This window comes from Schistocerca americana, chromosome 1, assembly GCF_021461395.2.
Source record: "Schistocerca americana isolate TAMUIC-IGC-003095 chromosome 1, iqSchAmer2.1, whole genome shotgun sequence".
Taxonomy (NCBI): domain Eukaryota; kingdom Metazoa; phylum Arthropoda; class Insecta; order Orthoptera; family Acrididae; genus Schistocerca; species Schistocerca americana.
In genome coordinates this window covers 916477668-916505648 of record NC_060119.1, presented here as the reverse complement: position 1 = coordinate 916505648, position 27981 = coordinate 916477668, and the positions used below count along the sequence as shown (strand labels likewise).

Here is a 27981-nt window from a genome sequence, read left to right as displayed (position 1 = left end):
TGTTGAAACCACTTTCCATATATGCTCATGATAGTAGCATGTGAACTGAAGACCAGCTTCACCATTACCAAGATCGTTATACCCTTCTCTTGATATTACCTAAAGATTACGTGAAGTGATAATATATATATATATATATCACATCCTTTCGTCTTTCCCTCTCCTTCCCTCTTTTCTGACAAAGCAACCGTTGGTTGCAAAAGCTTGAATTTTGTGTGTATGTTTGTGTTTGTGTGTCTATCGGCCTGCCAGCGCTTTTGTTTGGTAAGTCACATCATCTTTGTTTTTAGATATATTTTCCCCACGTGGAATGTTTCCCTCTATTATATTCCTATCATTAATTTGAACCCAACAATTACGTTTGTTATTGTCACTGTTGCATTTCGGAATCTTTTCTGTCGTCTTATTTTCTCTTTCTGTTTTTGCCAGTAGTATCACTTTGTATTCACCTTCTCCTTTTTACCGTAATCTACTATACAATTTTATCCCGCCTATATATACTCAATAATACGTAACCCACTTCCAAACCATAACCAAAAAAATTTTTTTCCGCTTTCAACACTACCGCTGCTATAAAATCCACCGTTTCTAGTTCACAAACAGTTCCTTTCACCTATTAAACAACAATTTCGGCTAGTTCTAATAACTTTCGCTTTATTTCCATTTCCGTTTTTCCCACATCACTGATAATTTTTAGCCGCTTCCCACAGGTTTTAACATCATTATTTCTTCGTCAGACAATTGTTAGCCTCATTTTCATAATCTGCCACCACAAAACCACTCCTTACACGCAGGTTTTTTCAAAATTTTCCTGAATTTCTCCACCCTTTAACGTGTTTTGGCGGCAACACAACCACCTAACCTTTGTGCACATCGTTGTCTACCAACCCAAGTTCACCACAGGATCAACATAGCCCAGCTTTAACCAACACTTTTTCACCTTTTTTCACACCAGATCTCCAGTTACTGTCTAGTTCACCTTTATCTCTCCCCATATATTTTTATTTTCATTTTCATTTCAGCCTAATGTTACACTTTCCACCTTCTAATACCATGTCACCCTCACAACACCCAACATCCTTTCGTCTTTCCCTCTCCTTCCCTCTTTCCTGACGAAGCAACTGTTGGTTGCGAAAGCTTGAATTTTGTGTGTATGTTTGTGTTTGTTTGTGTGTCTATCGACCTGCCAGCGCTTTCGTTTGGTAAGTCACATCATTTTTGTTTTTATATATATAATGTCTCAGAGTTCAAGTTAATGCAAATTGAATTCATACATAAAAATAAACTGTGAGGAATACCTACCTGGCATTTGCTTCTGTAGTTCTTCATGATTAAACTTGTGACCACCCCATGAATGACAATAGAATCTTATCATATCCGATGTCCATGACAAAGGAACAGACTGTGAAAGCACCTTATTTCTTGGCTTCACTCTTCTTGGCTTAGAGTTCTCACTTTTCCTTTTTCTTTTCTTTGCTTTAACACCAGTGTCAACACTTTGTTCAACACCTGGTTCATCTTGATCCAATACATTGTTTCCTGTACCTGGAACTGTGTATGACACAACTAGAGCATTTTCAGATGGAACAGTTGTTGAAAGAGAGCCTGCAGATAGTGACGAATCTAACAATGCAACATCATCTGATGATGTATCAATTTGGATTGTGTCAGGGTGCTGGTGAGGATCAATATTCTCTTTCTGAGTGCTTTTTTCTTTTTGCTTGATGTGTGATGATTCGTCAGAACTATCAATGTTTATAACAACTGGTGGTGGAGGTGTAGGTGGTTTTACCTCAATTACAGAATCAACAGATTCTGCATCACTATCAATAACAATAACACTTTCAGAAGTGCTGAGATTACTTCTCCCACTCAAGATGATATCATACTTTGATATTTCTGCTTCTCTTTCATCACCGACTTTGTCAATGCAAACTGTAGTACTTATCTTTTCTGTCACAGCATTCCCACAATCTTTGTCATTGGGAACAATATGACATGAATCATCATGACTCTGCTCATTTTTTTTATCTGCTTCAGGCTCATTCAGGCAAAAACTTGGAATGCTGCTACCAGACAATTTTTCGTTATTCTTTATAAATGTTTGTTTTTTTCCATTGAAATGATTTCTAGAGTATATCTTTTCATTATTTTCTTTGCTATACTTCTGTTTCATTGCATCTAATTTTGCTGTTACTTTTTTAATTTGGTTTCGTACAGATTTAGAAGGAGACATACTGTTTACAACAGGTGGTGAACATGTAATTGCTTTCACTGCATTTAGTCGGAAGACCTTACTTCTTGCGCTAAAGTGAAGTTCAGAGTCTTCCTCAGTTCGATTTGGATTTTCTACATCTTCTTCTATTCCATTTGTTTCATTATGTTCATGATATATCAAATTGTACAACTGAACTTCCTTCTCACTTGTGAAGCTGTCACCATCAGAGTCATTATCTTCTTGTGGATAATTTTCATTTTCTTCATCTGCAACCTGAGAAAACATATTTGGTAAGGGAAAATTGCTTATTATCATTACATTCATTATGAAACAATGCAGTATAAAAGACTGAATATCACTATCAAACAAAGAAGAATAACACTTAACAACAAAATGAATGTAAGGTAATTAATGAAAAAAACTTGTGCTTGAGTTTGTGCATTCCTGAGAAATTGGGAGCTATGCTAGCAGTAGTGTAGCTACTGGAAGGACTAACTTAGCTGGGCAGGCCTCATCAGAAGAGTCAAAGTGTGCCTCACAATGACCCATCTTTCTTTACTTTCCTCTCCCTACCTATTCCTTTCCATCTCCTGATTTCCCTTCCACCACATACTTCATCAGGATAGGAGGTGGGCGACACTGATAGACAAAGGAAATCACTTATATATCAATGGAGCAGGGCATGGCCCAAGCCGGTCTCAAACCCATTCAAGAAAGGAGGGTGGGGGGTTTGGGTTGTTTGGGGGAGGAGACCAGACAGCAAGGTCATCGATCTCACTGGATTAGGGAAGGACGGGAAAGGAAGTCAGCCATGCCCTTTCAAAGGAACCATCTCAGCATTTGCCTGGAGTGATTTAGGGAAATCATGGAAAACCTAAATCAGGGTGGCCAGACACGGGATTGAACCATTGTCCTCCCGAATGCGATTCAAAGAAGGAATGGGGTACATGACTGGATAAGTCTTGATGGTTATACTGATGTTAAAGAGGTATATCCACTAAAACTCAAAGTTTTTGACTGATATGACGTCTGTGTGTGAAGTCAGTACATCCTATGCCTCGCCGGAAAGGGTGGGGGCAAATGACTGGTGCCTTAAAACAGATCCTTTTGGCTATGGCATGGCAAATCCAAAAGAAGAGGAGGATCCTCCATGTTGTGGGTCAGTTGTCGAGCTAACAACCCTACCCCAGAAAAATTTAATGAATTTAAAAACTCAACAAATTAGTTCAGATGTCAGATAGATTAACTGAAAGACAAACACGGAAAGGAAAAAGGATGAAGAATTTGATCATATCTACATGGAACATCCAAAGCCTTAACCATCCAGGGGTTGCTCATTAGTAGCATCAGAGCTAACACATCATAAGATAAATGTAGTGACATTACAGGAAACCAGATGGATAGGTGAAGGGGCATGCAGAGCAGATAGGGACACTATAATTTCTATGGAGGAGGCTCAGAAAGAGAATTTGGGGTGGATTTTGCCATCAGTAAGAACATGGTAAACCAAGTAAAGCAATTCAAAGCTGTGAGCAAGTGTTTGTTATACATTAAAATCATGCAGAGAAGTAGGACACAACCTTCATCAATGTTCATGCCCCTACTGAAGACAAGACAGACAACAAAAAAACAGGAGATCTATGAAGGGTTAGATCGTGTTTATGAAGAAATCCTGAAAAGGAACATCCATATACTTCTAAGTGATTTTAATGGTGAAGCAAGCAAAGAAAATATCTATTCTCCGACCATGGAAAAGTACAGCCTGCACAAAGACCAACGATAACAGCTTATTTGCTGCTACAAAGGACATGGCTGTCAGCTCAACAACATAAGAAAATTCATCTAGGAACATGGTGCTCACAAGATGGAAAAACCACCAATCAGACAGACCACGTAACGATATACTTGCAGCACAGGAAAAAGTGAAAGATGTCTTAGCCCAATGAGGAGTGGAGGGTGGTACTGACCATTTCTTGGCACAAGCAAAACTAGACCTAGAAAAGTTCAGGTTTGCTAAGAAAACAAAAAATGGAAGCCCAGGATTTGAGTCAGAAATAAATAATCATTCAATGTACTAAGAAATGCAGATGATAAAGAAGTGGAAAAAGTGACACACTGGGAAGACAGCCGTGACAGGTACTGCGAATAAAGCACTGGGTAGATAGAAAGTACAGGGAAAAAGAAAATGGTTTATCAAGGAATGTGGAGCTGTGGCTACATGATACAGATAATGAAACACCGAAGGAAAAATTTCTAGAAACGCACAGAGACATCAAGAGTACAGAGAACTGAAAAGAGAAAGTACCTAACAAAAAGTCTTGAAAATGTGAGCTGAACGGCTTAAAACTGGACAATAGAAGATTCCGCCAGCATGTGAAAACAGCAAGAAAAGGCTTCCGTGCAAGAAATCAGTACATTAATGACAAAAGTGGAAACATGGGTATGGATGCTGAATCAGTCTCAGAGTGATAGAAAGGCTATTTCAATGCGCTACTCAGACATCTTAAACCAGAATTATGTTTCAGTGAAAAACAAGAAGAAACAAATTAGACAGAGGTTGACATCAAAGCAGAAGACATAGGTGGTGGTTGTTGGGGTATTTAAGGGGGACTAAGCAGCTAAGGTCATCAGTCCCCCATTCCAAAAAAAAAAAGGCGAGACAGAAATGCACGAAACAGGTAAAACCCCAAGGGGAAGGAGACTCCCCCCCAGGCCCTAAAAGAACACAAACGCGGTAACGAACACTACAGACATGAAGACACCAGACAAAAGGAAAAAGAACAAAAGAAGATGACCGGAGACTGGTTGACTGACCACGACAACAAAAAAGGGAAAGAGTCAACCAACCGACCACACACTAAAATCTGCAACCAAATATGAGACACTCGATGACAAGAGACACACAAAGGGAAAGGAGCAGGACCTCCATAAATGGAACAATAAAAAGGACTACCACGGATAAAATTTAAAACGTCTTCAGCCACGGAGGCATTGTCGCTTAAAACCAAAGGCAAAGTGCCCGGGAGATTAAAAGACTGCCGGAGGGTGCGCAGTCGGGGACACTCCAATAAAATGTGGGCGACCGTCAGCCGGGACCCACACTGACACAGGGGGGGATCCTCCTGACGCAAAAGATGGCCGTGCGTCAGGTATCTATGGCCGATGCGCAGCCGACACAGGATAACAGAGTCCCTGCGAGAAAACCGCAGGGAGGAGCGCCACACATCAGTCGTCTCCTTGACAGCCCGCAGTTTATTAGGCGCCGTCATGCCTCGCCACTCAGCAGACCACACCCCAAGCACCTTACGGCGCAACACCAGCTGCTGATCGAGAGCTGTGAGGCCGATCTCCAAAGCTGGGGCGTCGATCGCCCCTTTGGCCAGCCTGTCAACACGTTCGTTCCCTGGGATGCCAACATGACCTGGCGTCCAAACCAAGACCACCGAACGACCAGAACAGGCAATGGCGGAAACAGACTCCTGAATAGAGGACACCAGAGGAGAAGAGGGATAGCAGCGGTCGATGGCCTGAAGGCTGTTCAGGGAGTCACTGCAGATGACGATGGACCTACCTGAGCAGAAACGCATATGCTCAAGAGCGCGTAAGATGGCCACCAGCTCTGCAGTAAAAATGCTGCAGCCAGCCGGCAAGGAGCGTTGGGCAGCATGAGCAAAAGCGTAGGCAGTGCGACCATCAACCAGGGAACCATCAGTGTAGACAGGCTCACAGCCCGGAAATGAGGCGAGGAGCGCAAGAAAACGGCGACGGAGGGCCACAGGCGGAACCGAGTCCTTGGGTCCCTGCGCCAAGTCCAGACGGACGGACGGCCGGGGCAAACACCAGGGAGGCGTAGGCGCATGGACCCGGAAGGGAGGCAGAAGAGGGAATGAGCCCAGTTCCGACAGCAGGGACCGGACGCGGACAGCTACGGAAAGCCCAGACCGAGGTCGCCGTTCGGGCAGATGGAGGACCATGGCAGGGAAAAGCATGCGATGATTGGGATGGCCTGGCGAGCAATGCACGTGGACAGCATAGTCGGCGAGCAGACGATGGCGGCGAATCCGCAGCGGGGGAACCCCGGCCTCCACCAGTAGACTATCCACGGGACTAGTGCGAAAAGCGCCAGTGGCAAGCCGAACCCCACAGTGGTGTATGGGGTCTAACAACTTCAACACTGAGGGTGACGCAGACCCATAGGCCAGGCTCCCATAATCAAGCCGGGACTGCACAAGGGCTCTGTACAATCGCAGCAGCGTGCAGCGATCTGCACCCCAAGACGTGTGGCTAAGGCAGCGGAGGGCGCTGAGGTGCCGCCAGCATATTTGCTTCACCTGAGTAACATGAGGAACCCATGTGAGCCGGGCATCAAACACGAGTCCCAAGAAGCGGCAAGTGTCCACCACTTCAAGCAGGTGGCCATCGAGGTAAAGTTCAGGATGAGGGTGGACCGTCCGACGCCTGCAGAAGTGCATAACTCGAGTCTTGGGTGCAGAGAACTGAAAACCATGAGTCAGAGCCCATGATGCTGCCTTGCGAACGGCGACTTGCAGCCTGCGGTCGGCGACTCCCGTAGTCGTGGAGCTAAATGAGATGCAGAAGTCGTCGGCATACAAAGAAGGAGACACCGACGACCCCACTGCTGCAGCCAGACCATTAATGGCCACTAGAAATAAGGAGACGCTCAACACTGAGCCCTGCGGGACCCCATTTTCCTGTATATAAGATGAACTAGAGGTGGCACCGACTTGCACCCGGAAAGAGTGGCGCAAGAAAAAGCTTTGAAGAAAAGCCGGGAGCCGACCACGAAGACCCCACTCATGCAACGTGGCGAGGATGTGATGCCTCCATGTGGTGTCATACGCCTTCCGCAGATCGAAAAATACAGCAACGAGAAGCTGACGTCGGGCAAAAGCCGTACGGACAGCAGATTCCAGCCGCACCAAATTGTCCACTGCAGACCGGCCCCGACGGAAGCCACCCTGGGATGGAGCGAGGAGACCGCGCGACTCAAGGACCCAACACAAATGCCGCCCCACCATACGTTCGAGCAATTTGCACAAAACGTTGGTGAGGGTAATGGGACGATAGCTGTCCACCGCCAGTGGGTCCGCACCGGGCTTCAAGATGGGGACAATAACACCCTCTCGCCATTGCGACAGGAACACGCCTTCGCACCAAATGCGATTAAATATCGCGAGAATGTGTCTCTGGCAGTCCCTGGAGAGATGCTTCAGCATCTGCGCGTGGATGCAGTCTGGGCCTGGTGCTGTATCAGGGCCATCGGCGAGGGCAGCGAGGAATTCCCTCTCGCTGAAAGGAGCATTGTATGTTTCAGAACGACGCGTGTGGAATGAGAACGGCGCCCGCTCGGCTCGCTCCTTTAGAGAGCGAAAGGCGGGGGGATAGGATGCAGTCGCAGAGCTCTGAGCAAAGTGCGCGGCAAGCCGTTCAGCAATGGCGGCAGCGTCTGTGCAGACAGCGCTGTCCAAGGAGAGCCCAGGGACACCCATAGGGGTCTGGTATCCATAAATCCGCCAGATCCGGGACCACACGAGTGAGGAGGAGACATGGGAGCCCAAGGATGAAACATACCTCTCCCAGCACTCCTGCTTACGCCATGCAATAAGACGACGGGCCAAGGCACGGAGCCTCTTAAAGGCAATGAGGGTCTCGAGAGACGGGTGCTGCCTATGACGCTGGAGAGCCCGCCGACGGTCGCGAATAGCCTCAGCAATCTCCGGCGACCACCAGAGTACAGCCTTCCTCCGAGGGAGGCCAGAAGATCGGGGGATGGCAGCCTCGGCCACTGAAATGATGGACGTGGTTAAAACACGGACCACCTCGTCAATGTCACCCTGTGGGGGAGACTCAATGGCTGCAGCAGAAGTAAAAGCCGGCCAGTCTGCCCTGTGGAGAGCCCAGCGGGGCAGGCGCCCAGAAGAACGACTCTGGGGTAGTGACAAATAGATGGGAAAATGGTCACTACCGCACAGGCCAGGGTGCACCCTCCAGTGGAGGGATGGGACAAGTCCGGGGCTGCAAAGAGAGAGATCGATGGCCGAGAACGAGCCATGGGCAACACTGAAATGCGTGGGAGCACCGGTGTTCAAGAGGCTAAGGTCGAGCTGAGCCAACAAATGCTCCACGGCCCGACCGCGGTCACCAGAGACAGTCCGACCCCACAGAGGGTTGTGGGCATTGAAATCGCCCAGAAGCAGCAATGGTGGCGGGAGTTGAGCTAGCAGCGCAGCCAAGACATGTCGGGGGAGCTCCCCATCCGGAGGAATGTAAACAGAGCAAACAGTAATAGCCGGCGAGAGCTCAACCCTGGCAGCAACTGCCTCTAAAGGCGTCTGAAGAGGTACTGGCGAGCTACAGACAGAGTGGTGAACAAAGAGGCAAACCCCACCTGACGCTCGTTGACAGGCAGCACGGTTCTTATAGTATCCCCGATAACCGCGAAGGGCGGGGGTCCGCAGTGCAGGAAACCAAGTTTCCTGCAGAGCAATGCAGAGAACAGGGGAATCACTCAGAAGCATCCGGAGCTCAGGCAGGTGGCGGAAATAACCGCCGCAGTTCCATTGGAGAATGAAAGCAGGAAGGGACTGGGAGGGCGTGAATGCGACTAAGAGGCAGACAGCGCTTCAGAGCCAACTGCCGCCACCGGGGGGAGAGTCAGCTGAGTCCATAGGAGAGGCCCCCAAGGGTTCCGTGAGGGCGAGATCCGTGGCAGAGGCGAGGATCTCCACCTCATCCCTGGAGCCAGGACTATGTACAGCAGGCGGTGCTGAAACCGCCGGAACGTCCTTCTTCTTGGACACATGCCGTTCCTTCTTCTCACGTCGGCCCTTGGGGTGAGAGGGCTGGGAGAGCTTCTCTGAAGGAGCGTCGGAGGCTGACGACGACGTAGAAGCCCTACGACCAGCAGGTGGCAGAACCTTCAGCCACTGGCTGACATCTGGCTGGGAAGGAGAAGAAACGGAGGAAGGGAGAGCCCCGAGGGACCCCTTCCGCGAGAGAGGAACCGGCGGAGGCAACGCTGGCGGAGAAGGAGGGGGAGGAATCGAGCCTCCCGGTTGTGGACCAGATGTCACTCCCGAAGTAAGCGTGGGGGGAGCGACAGAAGAGGGTTTGCCCCCAACTGCTAAGGGGGCAACAGAGGAAGGCTTGTCCCCAGACACGAGGGGGACAGACAGAGATACACGGCCCCGAGGGCCCACTGAAGGCGGCACAGATGAGGCGACAACCGTCGCTCACATGGGCGACGATAACGTGGCTGCAGCAAAAGATGGTCGAATGGAAGCAGGATACAACCTTTCATATTTCAGTTTTGCCTCTCGATAAGTAAGCCGGTCCAGGGTCTTAAATTCCATGATCTTCCGCTCCTTATGAAGAACGGGGCAATCCGGCGAGCATGGAGAGTGGTGCTCCCCACAGTTGACACATACAGGCGGAGGCGCACATGGAGAATCGGGATGAGAGGGGCGTCCGCAATCTTGACATGTAGCGCTGGATGGGCAACGGGAGGACATATGCCCAAACTTCCAGCACTGGAAGCACCGCATCGGGGGAGGGACGTATGGCTTCACGTCGCAACGGTAAACCATCACCTTGACCTTCTCGGGCAAGACATCACCCTCGAAGGCCAAGATAAAGGCACCGGTGGCCACCCTGTTAGCCTTGGGCCCTCTATGTACACGACGGACAAAATGTACGCCACGTCGTTCCAAGTCGGCTCTCAGCTCGTCATCGGATTGTAACAAGAGGTCACGATGGTAAATAATCCCCTGGACCATATTTAAGCTACTGTGGGGAGTGACGGTAACAGGGACGTCACCCAGCTTATCGCACAAGAGCAACGCTCGTGACTGGGCTGGGGAGGACGTCTTGAGGAGGATGGACCCATTCCTCATTTTAGACAATGCCGCCACTTCCCCAAACTTATCCTCCAGGTGTTCCACAAAAAACAGAGGTTTCGTCATAAGAAAGAAGTCACCATCAGTCCTGCTGCAGACAAGGTATTGCGGTACGTAAGGCTCCCGCTTGGCACTAGATCGGCGTCCCTCCCATGGCGCAGCCAACGAGGGGAACGACTGAGGGTCATATTGTGCAGCATCAAAGTCGACTCTACCACGCTTAGAGACGCTGGTGGCCGTGCGACCACCAGCTTGGTGTGATTTATTGCGCTTAATTGCGCCACATCCGCCCAGATGCCACCTACTCCGAACGAGGGCTCTCCCCAAGGGCGCCACCCAGCCAAAGCAGCGGGTACCTGGCCGATATCCCGTTGCCTGGAGTCCCCGTGCCCCAGACAAGATGGGCACATACTCCTTGGCATGCATGGGGAGGAAACAGCTCTGGCATCTGTAGTGCGATCCCTGCGTGGTCAGGGGGCTACCACCAAGAGGGTACATGACGACCCCACCACAACGGACTGGCTACCGTGCTGGATTTTAGGTGTTGAAAGGGTCCACAGTTGTCGTAGGCGCTAAGAAGAAGAGTGCGCACAAGGCGAGAAGGAGACAACCCAGAAGATGTTGGGCGTAGCCCCCCCCCCCCCCCCCACACGACAATAGGTAACATGCAAGATGGTGGAGCATGATGGACCAATAGAAAAACACCACGTAAGATGTCCTTCCCCAAATGGCACGCACTAACAACAGAAATTTGGAAAAAAAAGGAGGTCAAACCCAAGAGGGGACCATCACAGAAGGCCGAAACGTTTGAGACTTCTTTTAGTCGCCTCTTACGACAGGCAGGAATACCGCGGGCCTATTCTTACCCCCGAACCCGCAGGGGGCAGAAGACATAGTGAAAGCCATACAGAGAGGATGAAAAGCGACAAAGTGCCAGGAAAGGATATGGTCTACATAGAAATGCTGAAGTATGGAGGAAGCACATTACAGACTGAATTGTTGCAAACTCAATCAGCTCATCTGGAAGACTGAGGCATTACCAGGCAGCAGGAAGACAGCAGTCATTTGTCAAATATACATGAAAGGAAGCAAGGTTGCTTTAACTATCAAGCAATCATTTTATTTAATGTCGCACAATATCCTTTCTACAAGCTAAAACCATTTGCAGAAAATATCATGGGAGATTGTGAGACTGGACTCCAACCAAACTGTTCAACTACTGACAATGGGTTCGCTTTTAGGCAAGGTCTTGAGAAATATTGGGAAAGAGAGAGAAAAGTCCAGATGTTGTTCGTAAATTTTCAAAGAGTTTATGACAATATTTGTCAAGATACCCTCTATAAAATCCTGAAGGAGTTCACAATCCCAAATAAGCTCATTGAAATGATTAGAGTTTGTACGAGTGAATTGAGTGCAAAAACAAGAACTGGTGGAGCACTCGCAACCTGACCCCACATGAACTGGATTAAGACAGGGAGATGCACTGTCACACATACTATTTTATCTCAGCCTGGAAAAAGTTGTAAGTCAGAGCCAAGTTGAAGCCTATATTGGGCTACACAGATGACACAGTGTCAGTGAGCATGAGTGAACAAGACTTTGGGAAGATGCACAAAAGGACTGCCACAGCAGCAAGTAAAGCAAGACTACTTATCAATAAACAAAAAACAGAACATAAGCAAGTAGGGAAAACTAAATTTGCACAATGGCACTTCACAGTTGACAGAGACCAGTTCATGTCTGCTGACGAGTTCAAGCACCTGGGAGTTGGTACAACTGGTGTAACCCAACACCCACAAATGCAAAAAAAAAAAAAAAAAGAATTTCTGCTGGTTCCAGATATCTATATGTCCTCAGAGATATGTTCAAGTCTAAAGCCATATCACATTCTGCGAAAATGTAGATTTACAATGCTGTTATATGCCCCATTGTCCTCTATGGTTGAGAAAGCCGGACACTAACTCAAAGGGAGATGCAGAAACTTCTTAACATTTGAAAGAAAGGCAATGAGAAGAATATGAGGTCCAGTGAGAGACGCAAAGAACAAGAAAGAAAAATGAAATTTGTCAGGCCATGTACCAGGCCAAAGTTTTACAATATCAAAAGAGAAGATCATTCTAATGGGCAGGTCATATAATATGTAACCTCATTTCATAAGCAACATATTACAGCAAAACATATCACAACAAAAGACGCCTAGGTAGGTCAAAAATTTATGGAAAGATAATGTAAGGAAAGATGTGTAAGCTCTGAATGTAGTCAATTACAAGGAAACAGTAACAGACAGAATGCAGTGGAGACTGAGTGTTGATGCAGTGCATGTTCTACAGGGCCGGTGACAACTTAGATAAGTGAATAAGTATGTAATTAATAGAAAACTGTCTGTAAGAAAAATCCTGTATGGAATAATGACAATATTATGAAAAGGATAGATTGCTACTCACCATATAGCAGAGGTGTTAAGTCACAGACAGGCACAATAAACAGGCTACTAAACACACGAGCTTTGGGTCAGAAGACCTTCTTCTGAGACAGACAATATATACACACTCATTCACGCAAATGCAGCTCTCTCTCTCTCTCTATCTCACACACACACACACACACACACACACACACACACACACACACGATCACTGTCTCTGGCTGCAGAGGCCAGACTGCAAGCAACTGCGCATGATGGGAGAAACAGTCTGGGTGGTGGGAGTGAGGAGGAGGCTGGGGCTGGTAGGGGGAGGGAGAGCAGGGTAGGGGATGAGGTGGAGAGAGGGTAGGGCAGCTAGGTGATTGGATGGACGTCGGGTGGGGCAGAATAGGAGATGATAAAAAGACTGTGGATGCGCTTGTGGAATAGAAGGCCGTGGAGCGGGAACAGCGAAGGGATGGGTAGGTGAAGGACAATAACTAATGAAGTCTAGAGACTGGGAGGGTTACGGGAATGTGGGATGTATTGTAGGCGGAATTGCCACTAGTGCAATCCAGTAAAGCTGGTGTTGATGGGAGAGATCCAGATGGCACAGGCTGTGAAGCAGTCATTGAAATGAATGTTGTATTAGGGAGCATATTCAGCCACTGGGTGATCCAGTTTGTCAGTGACCATTCATGTGGACAGACAGCTTATTGGTTGTCATGCCCACATAGAACGCGGCACAGTGGTTGCAGCTAAGTTTGTAGATCACATGACTAGTTTCACAGACAGCCCAGCCTTTCATGGGGTAGGTGATGTTTGTGAGTGGAATGAAGTAGGTGTTGGTAGGAGGAGGTATGGGATAGGTTTTGCATCCAGGTCTTTTACAGGAATATGGGCCATAAGGCAAGGGGTTGGGAGCAGGGATCGTGTAGTGATGGATGAGGATATTGTGTAGATTCAGTAGGCACCAGAATACCACCATGGGAGGGATGGGGAAGATAGTGGGTAGGGCAGTCCTCATTTCAGGGCATGAGAGGTAGTCAAAACCCTGGTGAAGAACATGATTCAGTTGCTCCAGTCCCGGGTTGTACACAGTCACAGCAGGTATGCTCCTCTATGATAAGGTGGAGTGACTTCAGGAGGTGGTGTGTGTATGGAGAGATAAAGCATGGGAGATCTGTTTCTGCACAAGATTGGGAGAGTAATTACAGTCTGTGAAGGCCTCAGTGAGACCTTTGGTATCTTTCGAGAGGGACTGCACATCACTACAGATGCAACTGATACAGGTGGCTAGGGTGTAAGAAAGTGACTTCTTGGTATGGAATGGGTGGCAGCTGTTGAAGTGGAAATATTGCTGGTGGTTGGTAGGCTTGATATGGACGGAGGCACTGATGTAGCCACCTTTGAAGTGGAGATCAGCATCAAGGAAAGTGGGTTGAGGAGGACCCGGTGAAGCTAATGGGGGAGAAGTTGTTGAGGTTCTGGAGTAATGTGGATAGGGCATCCTCAACCTCAATCCAGGTGATGAAGAAGTCATCAGATGTGTTTGGGATTTTGAGTGTTTATAAAGGATTCCTCTAGATGACCCATGAAGCGGTCGGTGTAGGGTAGTGCCATGTGAGTGCCCAGATTTGTTTGTAGGTGATGCATTAAAACACGAAGTAATTGTGGCTGAGGATGTAGTTGGTCATGGTGACTAGGAAGGGGGTTGCAGGTTTGGAATCCATCAGGCATAGGGAAAGGCAGAGGTCAATAGGGGCTACGCCATGGGCTTTAGGATGTTAGAGTAATGGGAGGTGGCATCAATTGTGACATGCAGGGCACCATGTGGTAAAGGAACAGGAACTGTGGAGAGTTGGTGAAAATGGTTGGTATCTTTTATGTAAGAGGGTAGGTTGCAGGTAATAGGCTTAAGAAGTTGGTCTATGAGGACACAGATTCTCTCAGTGGGGGCACAGTAACCAGCCACAATGGGGCATCCTGGTGGGTTACATTTATCAACTTTAGTAAGCGTGTAGAAGATACAAGTGCGGGGAATGGTAGGGATGACGAGAGATATAGACTCTGTGGAGAGGTTCTGGGTTGGGCCTAAGGATCTGAGGAGAGATTTGAGATCACTCTGGATTTCTGGAATGGTGTCACTGTGGCAGGGTTTGTAGATGGCCAAATCTAACAGCTTGTGGAGTTCTTCTGCCAGGTAGTCCTTGCAGTTCAAAACAACAGTGGTGGAGCCTTTGCCAGCAGGTAGGATGATATGGTTGGAATCAGATTTTAGGTGGGGGATTGCGATTCTTTCTATAACAATTCATGGCAGACAAGTGTGGGCAATGTGTGCAACTGTTTGTGCGAGATAAACAACTAATGAAAAACTGCAGCTTTAAACAGGTTTCATCCAAGAGTCACAGGACATATTAACAACAGTTACTGAAAATAGATAAGCAAACAAAAATCTAATGAAACAAACATGAGAAAATGATACAGTACATAACAGTCATGACAAAAATTATTTCTTACCTCAATTTCATCCATTCTTTACATCTCCAATGTAACTGAAAAAAAGAAGGAATACTAAGTTAACATACTAAAAAAATGAGAAATTAATGTGATTTTCCTAATACTGGTACAATCTATATAATAAATGTGAATAAACAAAGAGAAGGCACTGCATTATTTGATAGTATGTAGGTTGGTGGAAATGACACACAGGCTGCAATTTGCTTTGAATGTGAACAGAGCTTAGGTTCCCTTTTAAAAAAATTCATATCCCAATAGTCATGACTGAAATGACAAGCCAGAACATGCAAGCCATGTGTATGCCTTGGTGGTGGTAAATGTTAAATTCAGTGTGACCCTGTGATTAGACGATGGACAGCTGTGCAGCTATATGAAAGCAGGTACGCTGTGAATCAGGTGGCACTGGGAAATTCCAGTTTTGCATGTCAGCAATGGTGGACTAATGGTTGGTGGGAAATGGCAATGAAATACTGTATGTCACACATGGAGAATAATGGGACTGATAGAACACCCTCCCCCCCCCCCCCCCAAAACACACACACACACACACACACACACACACACACACACACACACACACACACACAAAAGCACACTAGAAGTGGCAGCCACATAAAAAAAGCTCTTTATCAAAAACAATCAATTATTTTTTACTACAAAAGTTACAGAAACTTAAACACAAATAATTAACACAATCTACAAAAAATTAATACATAGTAAATGCAAACAGCTACACTAATAAACATTGCATCAACTCTTAGTCACTGAGGAGTGTTAAGAGGCATGTTGCAATAATTACTTGCATAAGCAATAAAGGTAGAAAGCTAATAATTTGAACAACGTTACAATTTTAACTTCTAATAAATCCAGCCACACCAGAGAGCACAATAGGATGTGATATGGTTAGTGTTTCTGATGTACAGGATATGATGACATTATAAGATTAACCAATTAAAAATGTCTTGTTTTGTTTCACGCGTTTCTCCCATGTTTGTATTTGGTGCACTTTCCAACTGCATATACTGTGCTGCCATCTGGGACTTGATAGTGAAGTTATTGGTAAAAAGACCGCCTTTCCTTCTTGTAACATGTGTGTGGCTGCGTGTGTTACATGACACATTTTGTACCTGTTTACCATCAAACTGTGTCATTATCCTACAGTGAGAACTAGCCTTGCTTTACTGCAACTCTTGTAACAACTCATGGGCCCAGTAATCACTGAGGGCAGGTTTTATGCGACATACACTGAGGTGTCAACAAAACTGGTATAGGCATTTGTGTTCAAATACAGAGATATGAACACTGGTGGAATTTGGCGCTGCGGTCAGCAACATCTATATAAGACAAGTATCTGGTGCAGTTGTTAGATCAGTTACTGCAGCTACAATGGCATGTTATCAAGATTTAAGTGAGTCTGAATGTGGTGAGTGCACGAGCAATGGGACACAGCATCTCCAAGACAGCAAAGTTGAGTATTTTCCTGTGCTACCATTTCACGAGTGTACTGTGAATATCAGGAATCCAGTAAAACATCGAATTTTTGACATCGCTGCGGCCAGAAAGAGATCCTGCAAGAACGAGACGAATGACAACTGAAGACAGATGTTCAACATGACAGAAGTGCAGCCCTTCTGCAAAATGCTACAGATTTCAATACTGGGCTATCAATAAGTGTCGGCATGTGAACCATTCAACAAATCATCATCCATATGGGCTTCCGGAGCCAAAGGCCCACTCGTGTATCCTTGATGACTGCACAACACAAAGCTTTACACCTCACCTGGTCCCGCCAGCACCGACATGGGACTGTTGATGACTGGAAACATGTTGCCTGGTTGGACGAGTCTCGTTTCAAATTGTATCATGTGGATGGACGTGTACGGGTATGAAAACAACCTTTTGAATCCATTGACCCTGCATATCAGCAGATGACTGTTCAGGCTGGTGGAGGATCTGTAATTGTATGGGGCGTGTGCAGTTGGAGTGATATTGGACCCCTGATAAGTCTAAATACGACTCTGACAGATGACATGAACATAAGCATCCTGTCTGATCACCATTTGTGTCCATTGTGCATTCCGACAGACTTGGGCAATTCCAGCAGGACAATGCAACATCTCACATGTCCAGAATTGCTACATAGTGCCTCCAGGAACACTCTTCTGAGTTTAAACACTTCCACTGGCCACCAAACTCCCCAGATATGAGCATTATCAAGCACATCTGGGATGCCTTGCAATGTGCTGTTCAAAAGAGATTCCCACCCCTTGTACTCTAATGGATTTATGGAGAGCCAAGCAGGATCATGGTGTTAATTCCCTCCAGCACTACTTCAGACATTAGTCTTGTCCATGCCATGTCTTGTTATGGCACTTCTGCAAGCTCGTAGGGGCCCTACATGATATTAGGCAGGTGCACCTGTTTCTTTGGCTCTCCAGTGTGAATAAAACTGAATACTGAGTACAGTATCTAAAACCTGTGTGAGGAATTTTGAGGTTATTTTCTCCAAGTGCAACTGAAAACCTAACCTTAAAATGAAGGAAAATGACGTTACAAGACTTACAAAGCTCATAGGGTCGAGAACTAGTCAACCTGGAAATTTGAAGTAAGTGCCATGGGAGCTTTGGATGCTGTCACAGACCAAAAACTAAACCACTACATAATGAAAACATGAACACTGCAGCAGTACAGGCATATGGAAAGGATCTCTCAATGTGGAAAAACATGTACAATGCAGCTCAGAAAATTACTGGAACATCAGTTCAGAAGAAGCCAATGTTACACAATATAAATTGTCAATCTTCTGCTGGCACATGGACCAAACTAACTTGCAGTTTACGAACGGAAAAACAATGTAAGCATACATTCATTACAGCAGCAATGAAACAACTTAAAAAATGTTTCAAGTGATGCGGCTACATATATTTCACAGTTAGAAGGCCTGTTACCACTTGAGGGATTAATGTGAAAATATTGCAACCTATATGATGATCAAAAAATTGTTAATGACATTATCAACAAGCCACACCCATTTTCAGAGTGCTTGGGAATCTGCTCATCCGCATCAGCAACACTAGAGAATCTGACCTCAAAACAGATGATGAAAGAAAAATATCTAAGTCTCAAGAAAGTTATGAAGCAGGATGCTTTTCTGCCAGATAAACAACAGCTTTCAACCATTGGAAAAATAACCCTCATCAAGATAAAAATTCAAGAAAACCAGATAAATGTTTCAAATGTAAGAAACCTGACAGGGTGTATATGCGGACTAGGGAAAAAAATTCCCGTATTTCATGGTTAAAAATACATTTTCTCCCGGGTGAAAATACACTTTTTCCGTGTTACATGACAGTATATGTTTCCTCGGAACTGTAAAAGTTATAAATCCTTTGAATGTCTATTGTTTTATACACCGGCATAGAATTTCTCGGCACTTTAGAAAATGAAACTCCAAGAGGTGGGGGGTGGGGGAACACGTTTTGGAAAGATCTTTGGTGTGAAGCAACATGTACGCTGCATATTTTCGTATTACGAAAGTATAATTGCGAATTCCATCAAACATCGCATGTTACTTTCCGAAGCATTGAAATCGAGATTGGGATGCGCTTTTGTAAGCCAGTCACGTGATCTCGCCAGCTGATGACAGCGGATATTCAGAGTATAGGATACGTGATTTAGTCAGCCAATAGCAACATTACTGGTAATTAGCACCAACACACAAATAGAAGTTAACTGTTTAAATTAATATACATAGTGTTGCTACAAGAAAAGCAACGCCTTCACATGTAATATTGGTCTCGAAGATTTGTGGGGGCGTAGAACCACTGGCTCACCCCCCAATAACATCGCCACCTATCGCAGCGAGAAAAACTGTATCTTTGCCAGATCAGCATTGTGTGTACAATGCGAGAGTAAAAGTATTCATAGTAATTTACGGAAGTGCGAGTGATTATTTATCGTCGTCATTACCACTATCTATAGATACCTTGCTGAGCAACCGAATTGACTTCTTTCTTCATCCAGTCACAAATCGAAACATGTTTCTTATTTTTTTTTTTTTTTTTTCTTATGCCGCGATTCAACGCTACAAGCTTTAACTTCATCACAACTCGTACGATGTGCAGCTGCCAAAACGTTTATTTCAGACACAATTCAGGAACCCACAAAACAACGAAACTGAAATGTATACTGATGTCGCCGGGTCTACAATTATATATGAAACCACTTATGTGCAACTCATTCCACGCAACGAGTGGTGCAACCCAATGTAGTCTAAACTAGGCTTAACGCTTTTCAAACCATCATTTGCAATATTTTCCAGCTACCTGTTAGAAATAGATTCGTTTCAACAGTTGGCAGAGAGCACCAGATAACAGGCGTCATCGCGTTTGCACAGCTACGATGACGTAGGAAGCCCGTATGTTCGTAATTAAAAAGCTCTTACATTATGTCCTAAAGGAAACAAGACATCAGAGGATACTCTCCAAGATAGATAAATAGATAGATATCCAGCGAACATGGGCCCTGGCAGACCCGCTACTTCCGCAAACTGCCTCCATTCCTTCCTGTTTTGTGCCCGGTTCCTCCAGGTGTCTTCAATTCCCAATGCTGCTAGGTCCTTTGCCAGGTCGTCCATCCAGCACTGCACTGGTCGTCCAATGGGGTGTTTGGTGTTTGGTTTCCCCTCTAGTGCCATCTTTGTCTGTCTTCCATCTGGCATACGGGCTACATGGCCCATCCATTGTATTCTTTTGCTCTTTATCTTCTGTAGGATAGTTGATTGTCACATCAGAAGGTGGATTTCCTCGTTTTTCCTCCTCCTCCAGTCTCCGTTATCTAAAACTGGTCCCCATATCTTCCTCATAACTCTTCTTTCAAATATTAATAGTTTTTCCTTTTCTCGCTTAGTCATGCCTCATGTTTCTGAACCGTACATTACTGCTGGTCATATCACTGTGTTGTAGCTTTCCATGTTAAGTGCTCATTGAGATTGATTTAGAGCTGAGCGTCTTTCTGAAGGAATGCATGCATTTCATTCCCACTGCTATTCTTTCCTTGATGTCCATTTTCATGTTGTTGTCCATGGTAAACCAAGGTCCCAAGTATTTGTGTATTTGAACTGGTGAGCTCTCTTGAACCTCTTGCCATCCATCTCAAGAAATTCTTCCTGCTCTTGTCTTCTTCCTAACTGCAAGAACTCTGTTCTGTCTTGATTCACTTTGAGCCCTACCTTCTGTGCATAACTGTCCATTTTCTGGTACATTCCTTTCAACTCGTGCTTTGATTCACTTAGTAGTATTATGTCATCTGCATATGCGAGACAACTGAAGTTACTGTCCATCTCAACTCCAGCCCACTCCTGTTGCCTAACTCTTTTATTACTTTCTCTAAGATGACATTGAACAGAGCACATGAGAGAGCATCCCCTTGTCTGAGGCCTGTCTCAATCTCTAATGTTTCTGATGTGGCTCCTCAGAAACATACTGCTGCCTTTGACCCTTCCATACAAGCTCACACCATTCTCACTGGTTTCTCAGGGATTCTGAAGTCATGCACTGCATTGTATGGGTTATTCCTGTGGATGCTGCCATGTGCACGTTGTAGATATCTTTATCATATTCCCAGAGTTTTTCAAGCAATTGTCTTAGTTTGAAAATGTGATCTCTTGTCGATCTGTGTAGTTGAAAGCCAGCTTGGTATTCCTGTATGTTGTTCTCTATGAATGGTTGCAATTTTCTGAGGATAATGATGGACAGCACCTTATACGTTACATTCAGCAAGCTGATTCCACTGTAGTTACTGCATTCCATTTTAATTCCCTTCTTGTATATTGGGCATATTATAGCCAATTTCAATTCTTCTGGCAGTATCTCCTTCTCCCATATCAACTGGATCAGTTTATATATCTCTAAGTGTAAGCTCTTACCTCCTTCCTTGACTAATTCTGATGTTATTCTGTCCTCCCCTGGGGATTTGTTGTTTCTGAGTCCTTCGATTGCGATCATCACATCTTCTTCATTAACTTCCCATTCTTCTTTATCTTTCCTTTCCTCCACAGTGTTTGCAGGTAATATCTCATCCAGATCTGGGCGATTCAACAGTTCTGAGAAGTATTCTTTCCATCTTTCTACAATTCTTTCCTTTTCATTTACCAAATTGCCGTTCTATCTCTAATGAAAAAAGTTGGGCTCTGAAATCCATATTTCTGATTTTTTATGTATTGGAAGAACTGCCTTGAGTTCTTGTTTTGGCTCTCTGCCTCAACTTGTTCTAGCAAACTGGGTAGATATAGATCCTTCTCTGCTCTTAGGATTGGCTTTGTCTCCCTTCTGATACTGATAAAATGTTCTCTTTTCTCCTCATTCTCCCTGTCAGTTACCCACTTCTCCCTCATCTTCCTTCTCTTTTCTGTAGCTGGCTGGCTGGCTCGTTAAACCATTTCCTCTTCTTCATTACCTTCTTTCTTCCCAATATATCCTCCACTACACTTAGTACCGTGGACTTTATTTCTTTCCACCTTTCCTCCACGTTCTCTCTTGCTTCCAGGGTCTCTAGGACATCAAAACGGTTTTTGATTTCTATAGCATATTGTTCTTTAATGCCACTTTCTCACAGTTTCTCAACATTCAAAGCAGGTTTTAGTGTCCCCTTCTTCTTATGCACATAGGTGAACATTAGTTTAAGCCTGCACACAATGAGGAAGTGGTCTGACGCACAGTCGGCTCCTCTATACGACCTGACGTCCATGACTCAATGGCTCTAGCACTGGTCCACCACGATGTGATTTATCTGGTGGTGGTTCTTCCATCTGGTGAGCACCATGCTCCCTTATGTATTCTCTTATGCTCAAAGTAAGTCGAACTCACTCTCAGGTTCTTTGAGATAGCTAAGCTGATCATCCTCTGACCATTCTCATTGGTCTCATCATGCAAACTGTGCCTTCCTATAGCTCGTATGTAGACTACTTCTTTTTCAGCTTCTCCATTAAAATCTCCCAGCACTATCTTGATATTTCTAGTTGGTGTGCTCTCAATTATTTTCTCTAGTTGGTCATAGAACTCGACCTTTTCCTCGTCTGTTTCATCCTCAGTTGGTGCATGAACATTGATGAAAGTGATGTCTGGTTTCCAAGTGCTATGTAGGATATTCTCTTGTTAACAGCTTTGAATTCCTTCACCGAATTTGCTGCTTTGTTGTGTATTACAAAACCAGTGCCGAATTCGTGTTTATCTAAACACACGCCGTAGACTAGTGTGTATCCATTCTCTTTGTGAGTTCCTTCTCCTAGCCATCTTGTCTCTTGTACCGCCAACAGGTCCAATTCATATCAGTTAATTTCTGAGCATTGCAATTTCGAGAACCATACTAAAATGCATAATTCAGCTTATAGTGCACATTTGTATATCCAGATTCCCAATGAAGTAGGCTTCAACCTGATATTAAGTTTTTCTGTGTGGTTTTCGGGATGTAAATTTTCATCGAGTAGCAGTACTGTATTATCTCATGTTTGGTTATTTATTATGGCAAAATTCCATACATGCTAAAAGATGAAACCGTGCACTTGAAATGCAGTGCACAGTTGAAACTACATGGCGTGTTTTCCTTTCTGCGAAATAATCTATTACCTACCTCATCAAAGTTCGTCAAACGTTTTGCTACAAGAAAAATCAAAATGTTGTCTAATATTGAAAAAGCTTTTAATACAAATAGTACCCAGTCTGGTACGATTTCTCGATCTGATGATGTCTGTTTTTGTCACTGTCTGCTAGATGAAACGAAACAGGCCTGTCTAATATTGCAGCAATTGTAACACACACCATATAAATGAGACTGTTTGGACACAAATGGTTATGTTCAGAGCACGGCAGAATATAATTCACAAAGTACCAATATCAAATGCCTATTAGGCCTACTAAAAGCAAAACTCTTTATGTTAGGAAATAGTTTCACATTTTAGTTATACGCTCCAGCTTCTCAAGCATGAGATAGATAAATAGTAGTACAATATTTTTGTATAAATTTCAAATTGTCACATTCTTCCATAATTTGTGTGATGTCCCCGTATCTTCTCCTTCCTCGTTCTTACAAACAATCTTGTCATCACTAATTCTGTAACTATTCCTACCAGTGTCAAGACTCATTCTATGGTTAACTTCACCAAACCTGCCACAATCACCGATTTAGTTATCCCGTGTTTATTCTACCGTTAGGCATTATTACGTGTTCGTACAATGCATTTTCTGCGCTACTCCCAGAATTGAACTTAAGCAGCTGGCGGCTGCTAGCCGGGAACTGTACAACCGGCCCTTGCTAGTGTAGCGATATGGCCGTTTGTGCGCCGGCTCATGGTGCTAGATGCGCTGAAACGTTTTACGCATGCGCGGAGCGAGCTTTGTCGACCAATCACAGCGCTCGCTGGCACGTATGCGGCCCCAGGCATCATTAAATCTTAAACTTGCTTTATCAGTGCACTACCTATATCATAAGTCAATTTTTGACCAGTTTATTACTTCTAACATGGATTGGTGACTGAAGTCAGGATCATTGAAGAAGGGCGCAGTTTCTCCATCGCCTTCACAGCAAGGGAAGTTTCCAGTTGAAATGAATGAGGAGGGAGGATGACCAAAGGAAGAACAATCACCAGAAGCTCCACAGCAGGATTTATTAAGAGAAAACGCTGCAAGTACTCAATTGGTTACAATATCCTGTGGAAGTGGAATAACCAAGAAGCGTAAGTACAGCGAAAGCTATTTAGAAATGGGCATTATGGAGACAAAGGAGGGTAAAGCTCAGTGTATAATTTGTGTGCGAGTCCTTGGGAACAGTTCAATGGTTCCAGTTAAATTGCACCTTCATTTTGAAGGTATTCACCCTGATTTCCAGGCTAAAGGCATAGATTTTTTCAAAAGGAAGACTGCTGAACTAGCTGCTTCTCAGCATTGCATGAAAACTCATGCAAAAACAATTAATGAAAACTCATTAAAAGCTTCTTTCTTGATTAGTTATAGAGTGGCAAAAACAGGCAAAGCTCATACCATTGCAGCAAATCTCATAAAGCCATGTGTTAATGATATTGTTTCTTGCATGCTAGACGAAAAGGCAGTAAAGGTTGTATCTTCGGTGCCATTATCGAACAATACTGTCAAGAGACGCATTGTTGACATATCAAATGATGTGAAAGATACTCTTGTTTCTCGCATCCAACACAATTCATCTTCTCTGCAGATAGATGAATCCACTGATTTTGCAGGATTAGTGACTTTATTGGCTTTTGCCCGTTATGAATATTCTGGATGTTTTGAGGAGGACCTCTTATTGTGCTTACCACTAGCTGCCAACACAACAGGTGCTGAAATATTCTGTCTATTGGATAATTTTTTAAGGACTAACGAAGTTTAATGGTCTAATTGCATAGATTGTGAATATATGGTGCAAAAGCTATGACGGGTCCTACAGTCGGACCAATAACGAAAATAAAAGAAAATGCCTAGAATTGCAGCCAGTAGTCATTGTGCTCGCCACAGATACACTTTAGCTACGAAACAAATGCCTGTTTCGTTCAAGAAAGTTTTAGACAAATCTATTCAAATCATTAACTACATAAAATCAAGGCCGTTGAAGACAAGACTTTTCACAATACTGTGTGAAGATATGGGAAGCCTTCATCGTTCCCTGCTTCTCCACGCAGAAGTGAGGTGGCTCTCACGTGGGAATGCACTCTCTTGGTTGTACGAATTAAGATTGGAAGTCTCAGCTTTCCTTTTGGAGCATAACACCAAATTAACAAACCTTATTAATGACGAAAATTGGCAGTGTATACTTGCCTGTTTGTCAGATATTTTCTCCAAAATGAACGAAATGAATATTTCACTCCAAGGGCAAAGTGAAACAAAGGTCACTGCTATCGACAAAGTTCAAGCATTCAAGAGGAAAATCAATTTTTGGGAAGAGAGTGACGAGGAGGGGGAGGTCGAGTGTTTCCCTCTTCTCAAGGAGTTTTGAAAAACAAAACATTGGCGCTTGGGAAGAACTTGTTTCGTCAAATCCTGGAACATCTCCGAAGCTTGATGTCATTGTTGGAGCATTACTTCCCAACAGCTGAAGATGAGAAGCTGCAGAAATACGAATGGGTAGTCAACCCATTCACTGTATCCAAAAAGCCGAACATTCTATCATCAAATGAATATGAGTTGTTGATAGAAATTGCCACAGACCCTACCTTGAAATCAAGTTTTGACATTGACGGTTACTCACACTTTTGGATTCGTTTGGATAACAAGAAATGCTACCCCCTTGTTGAAAAGGCAAAATGTGTACTTCTTCCGTTTGCCACAACATACATGTGCGAATCTGGATTCTCGATCTATGCTGCCCACAAAACTAAGTACCGAAGCTGTCTAGATGTGGAACCGGACATCCGTCTCCAGTTGTCAAGAACTGAACCCAACTTTTCAAAATTGTGTCAGCAGAAGCACCCTCAACCATCACATTAGGATTCCATTACTATTCCTACAGACTCATCTATAGTAAAGAAGAAAGCATTTTTCTTTGTAGATGCTCAGTGAACGTACCTGAACTATAATTCTGTGGGAATTTTGTTTCTGTCTTCTATCATTTACAAAATAATTATTAATTGAATTTTGTTGCCATTGATATTTTTGTTACGAAAATTAAAATGATCTCTAAAGCTAATTTCTTTCCTTTATAATATATTCCGTCCTCTCAGATAAAAATATGGCCTGCCTATACTTCAATTACAATTACTTGCTATTAATCTGACACTATATGGTGGCAACTGGCTGTGAGCGTAAACAAATGAGGACTTTTCACTTGCCACCTTGTGAAAGGTAAACCACCTCTGCCAGAATTGCTTCCTTTGAAAAAAAAAAAGTCTTACATTCTGTGAAATGCTTTGTCTTCTTACACAGAAATAAGAGAGTCTGTTTGTTTGTTTGTTTTCCTAATTTGTTTACAGTCTAGGCTGACAGCCACGATATAGTGTCCAAATAGCAGTTGAAGTTGTCAGCTGTTGCTAAACTGTTGCCACGCCTCCTGGCAGTTGCCAGCTACCAACTGACAGTACACTACTGCAACGCTGCCTGCTAGCTGCGGCTAAGGACTGACAGCTGCCGTTCAGTAGATACGCAAAGACGTAAAAATAACTAGACTTTCCGAGCTGTTTAAATGGGCACGAAAATCGATTGTGGAACTGGAAAACGGCTTTGTAAAAGCAGATTTCCAGAATCGATTCTGAAGTGTTTACCTGACCAACCAAAAGCGGAACTGGGACATCGGCTTATGAAATCTGGTTTTGGAGGGGTGAATGTATTCTCACACACGGCACAACAGATGTCACAATACTCCTTTAAAGGCAATTCCTTGGCCTCTTTTCTTTCGTGATGTGTTTGTATCCCAAATCGTGGGTCTGCCTCTTTTCTTCACAGCCGCGCAGAATGGCTGCGCAGTCTAGGGTGCCATGTCGTCGTGTATTGCACGGCCGCTCCCGCCGGAGGTTCGAGTCCTCGCTCGGGCATTTGTGTGTGTGTGTGTGTGTGTGTGTGTGTGTGTGTTCTCCTTAGCAGAAGTTAAACGTAGGTTAATAGTGTGTAAGACTGATGACCTCAACAGTGAAGTCCCATAGACTTTACGAACATTTGAACATTTTTCTTCGGATTTCACGAAAAATCACACACACACACACACACACACACACACACACACACACACACAGTGCGACTGTTACGAAATATGCATGTTCCTCACACAACAGTAGCCAAACAGTGGAAGTGGACAGACCACAAGCGGCAGCTTGTCAACAGCGATCAGTTTGGACGTGACGTTGAATGCTCTTGGAGGAATGCAGCTCCACCGTGTGAAATGTCAATTACCAAGTAATTTTAATCAGGCTATAGTGTGTTTAACAAAGGGAGTAAATCCACTAGTATGTGTCTGGATACAGTGGGAATTCAAATTGGATCATTAATTTCAAGTTGTTTTCGTACATCTCTAAACCAAAGACTACTGATACTTTGGAGGTGGGGATGGGGGGTGGGTCATTGGGAACATGGCACTTGCATTAAGAAGCTTTCAGTTCTCATGGGTTTCGCTCTGAAATTTAAAGTTACTGTGCTCTTGACTGACTAGGGGTCCGTCATGGATTTTCGACTGGTGAAGGGATCCGCCAGCTGAAAAGGTTGGGAAGCCCTGACATAGATCATCACATACATTGATAATGTGACTATAGGGTCCACAAGAAACACAATTTCATTGATTGGAAAAGCAAAAGGAAACACAATTTCATTGACTGAAAAAGCAAAATAGCTGACAGAACTGATCCCTGGGTTATTTCATTTTCTTGTGCTCTTTACTGCTGAAAATTACTCTAATGTGATTCTGAAATAGTAAAAGTGATAAGAAATAATGGATAAAAGTTAATAAGTGGTCCTGGATATGTCGTTACTGCAGCAAGCAGAAGAATATATGGTTTTGAGTGGAAGTAAACATATCTTGTTTTTGACAGTGATTAATACTTTAAATTCTTTAGTTTTCTTATGTAACTGCAAGTTTAAACAGTAGGTATAGCTACAATGTGGTCTTTCCTAGAATTTAATGGAAGAACTGCTGGGAGGCATACTGATAACTGTTGACAGATTTCACATGATTGCTGAAAACTGGATCTTTGATAGGGATTTGCAGATCATTATTATTTTATTACAATTGTTTGGGAAGATCGTTAGTTTCCCCTATGGCCAACTTTGCTAACATAGATTTTCAGTATAGCACCAAGTGGACAATAAAGAGCAGAAACGAACTCCATATATTCATTTTAACTCGTCAGCAGGTCCTATGACATCATCTCCTGACTCCCATCACCGTGTACTTGGAAATTCAACTTCCTACTCTCCAACATGACTATTTAATCA

The 27981-nt window shown here is 44.3% G+C and overlaps 1 protein-coding gene across 2 annotated transcripts in view; it reads right to left on the bottom strand.

The window, feature by feature from the left end:
* Positions 1 to 27981, bottom strand: part of LOC124547710 — a 113302-nt gene that overhangs the window by 64461 nt on the left and 20860 nt on the right. For both annotated transcript variants that reach the window (XM_047125125.1, XM_047125126.1), the window contains 2 exons: positions 15059 to 15093; positions 1303 to 2491 (listed from right to left, as the gene is read on the bottom strand). In XM_047125125.1, the coding sequence (XP_046981081.1) occupies positions 1303 to 2491; positions 15059 to 15073 (1204 nt within the window). In that variant the 5' untranslated portion in view covers positions 15074 to 15093. The remainder of the gene's footprint in view (positions 1 to 1302; positions 2492 to 15058; positions 15094 to 27981) is intronic.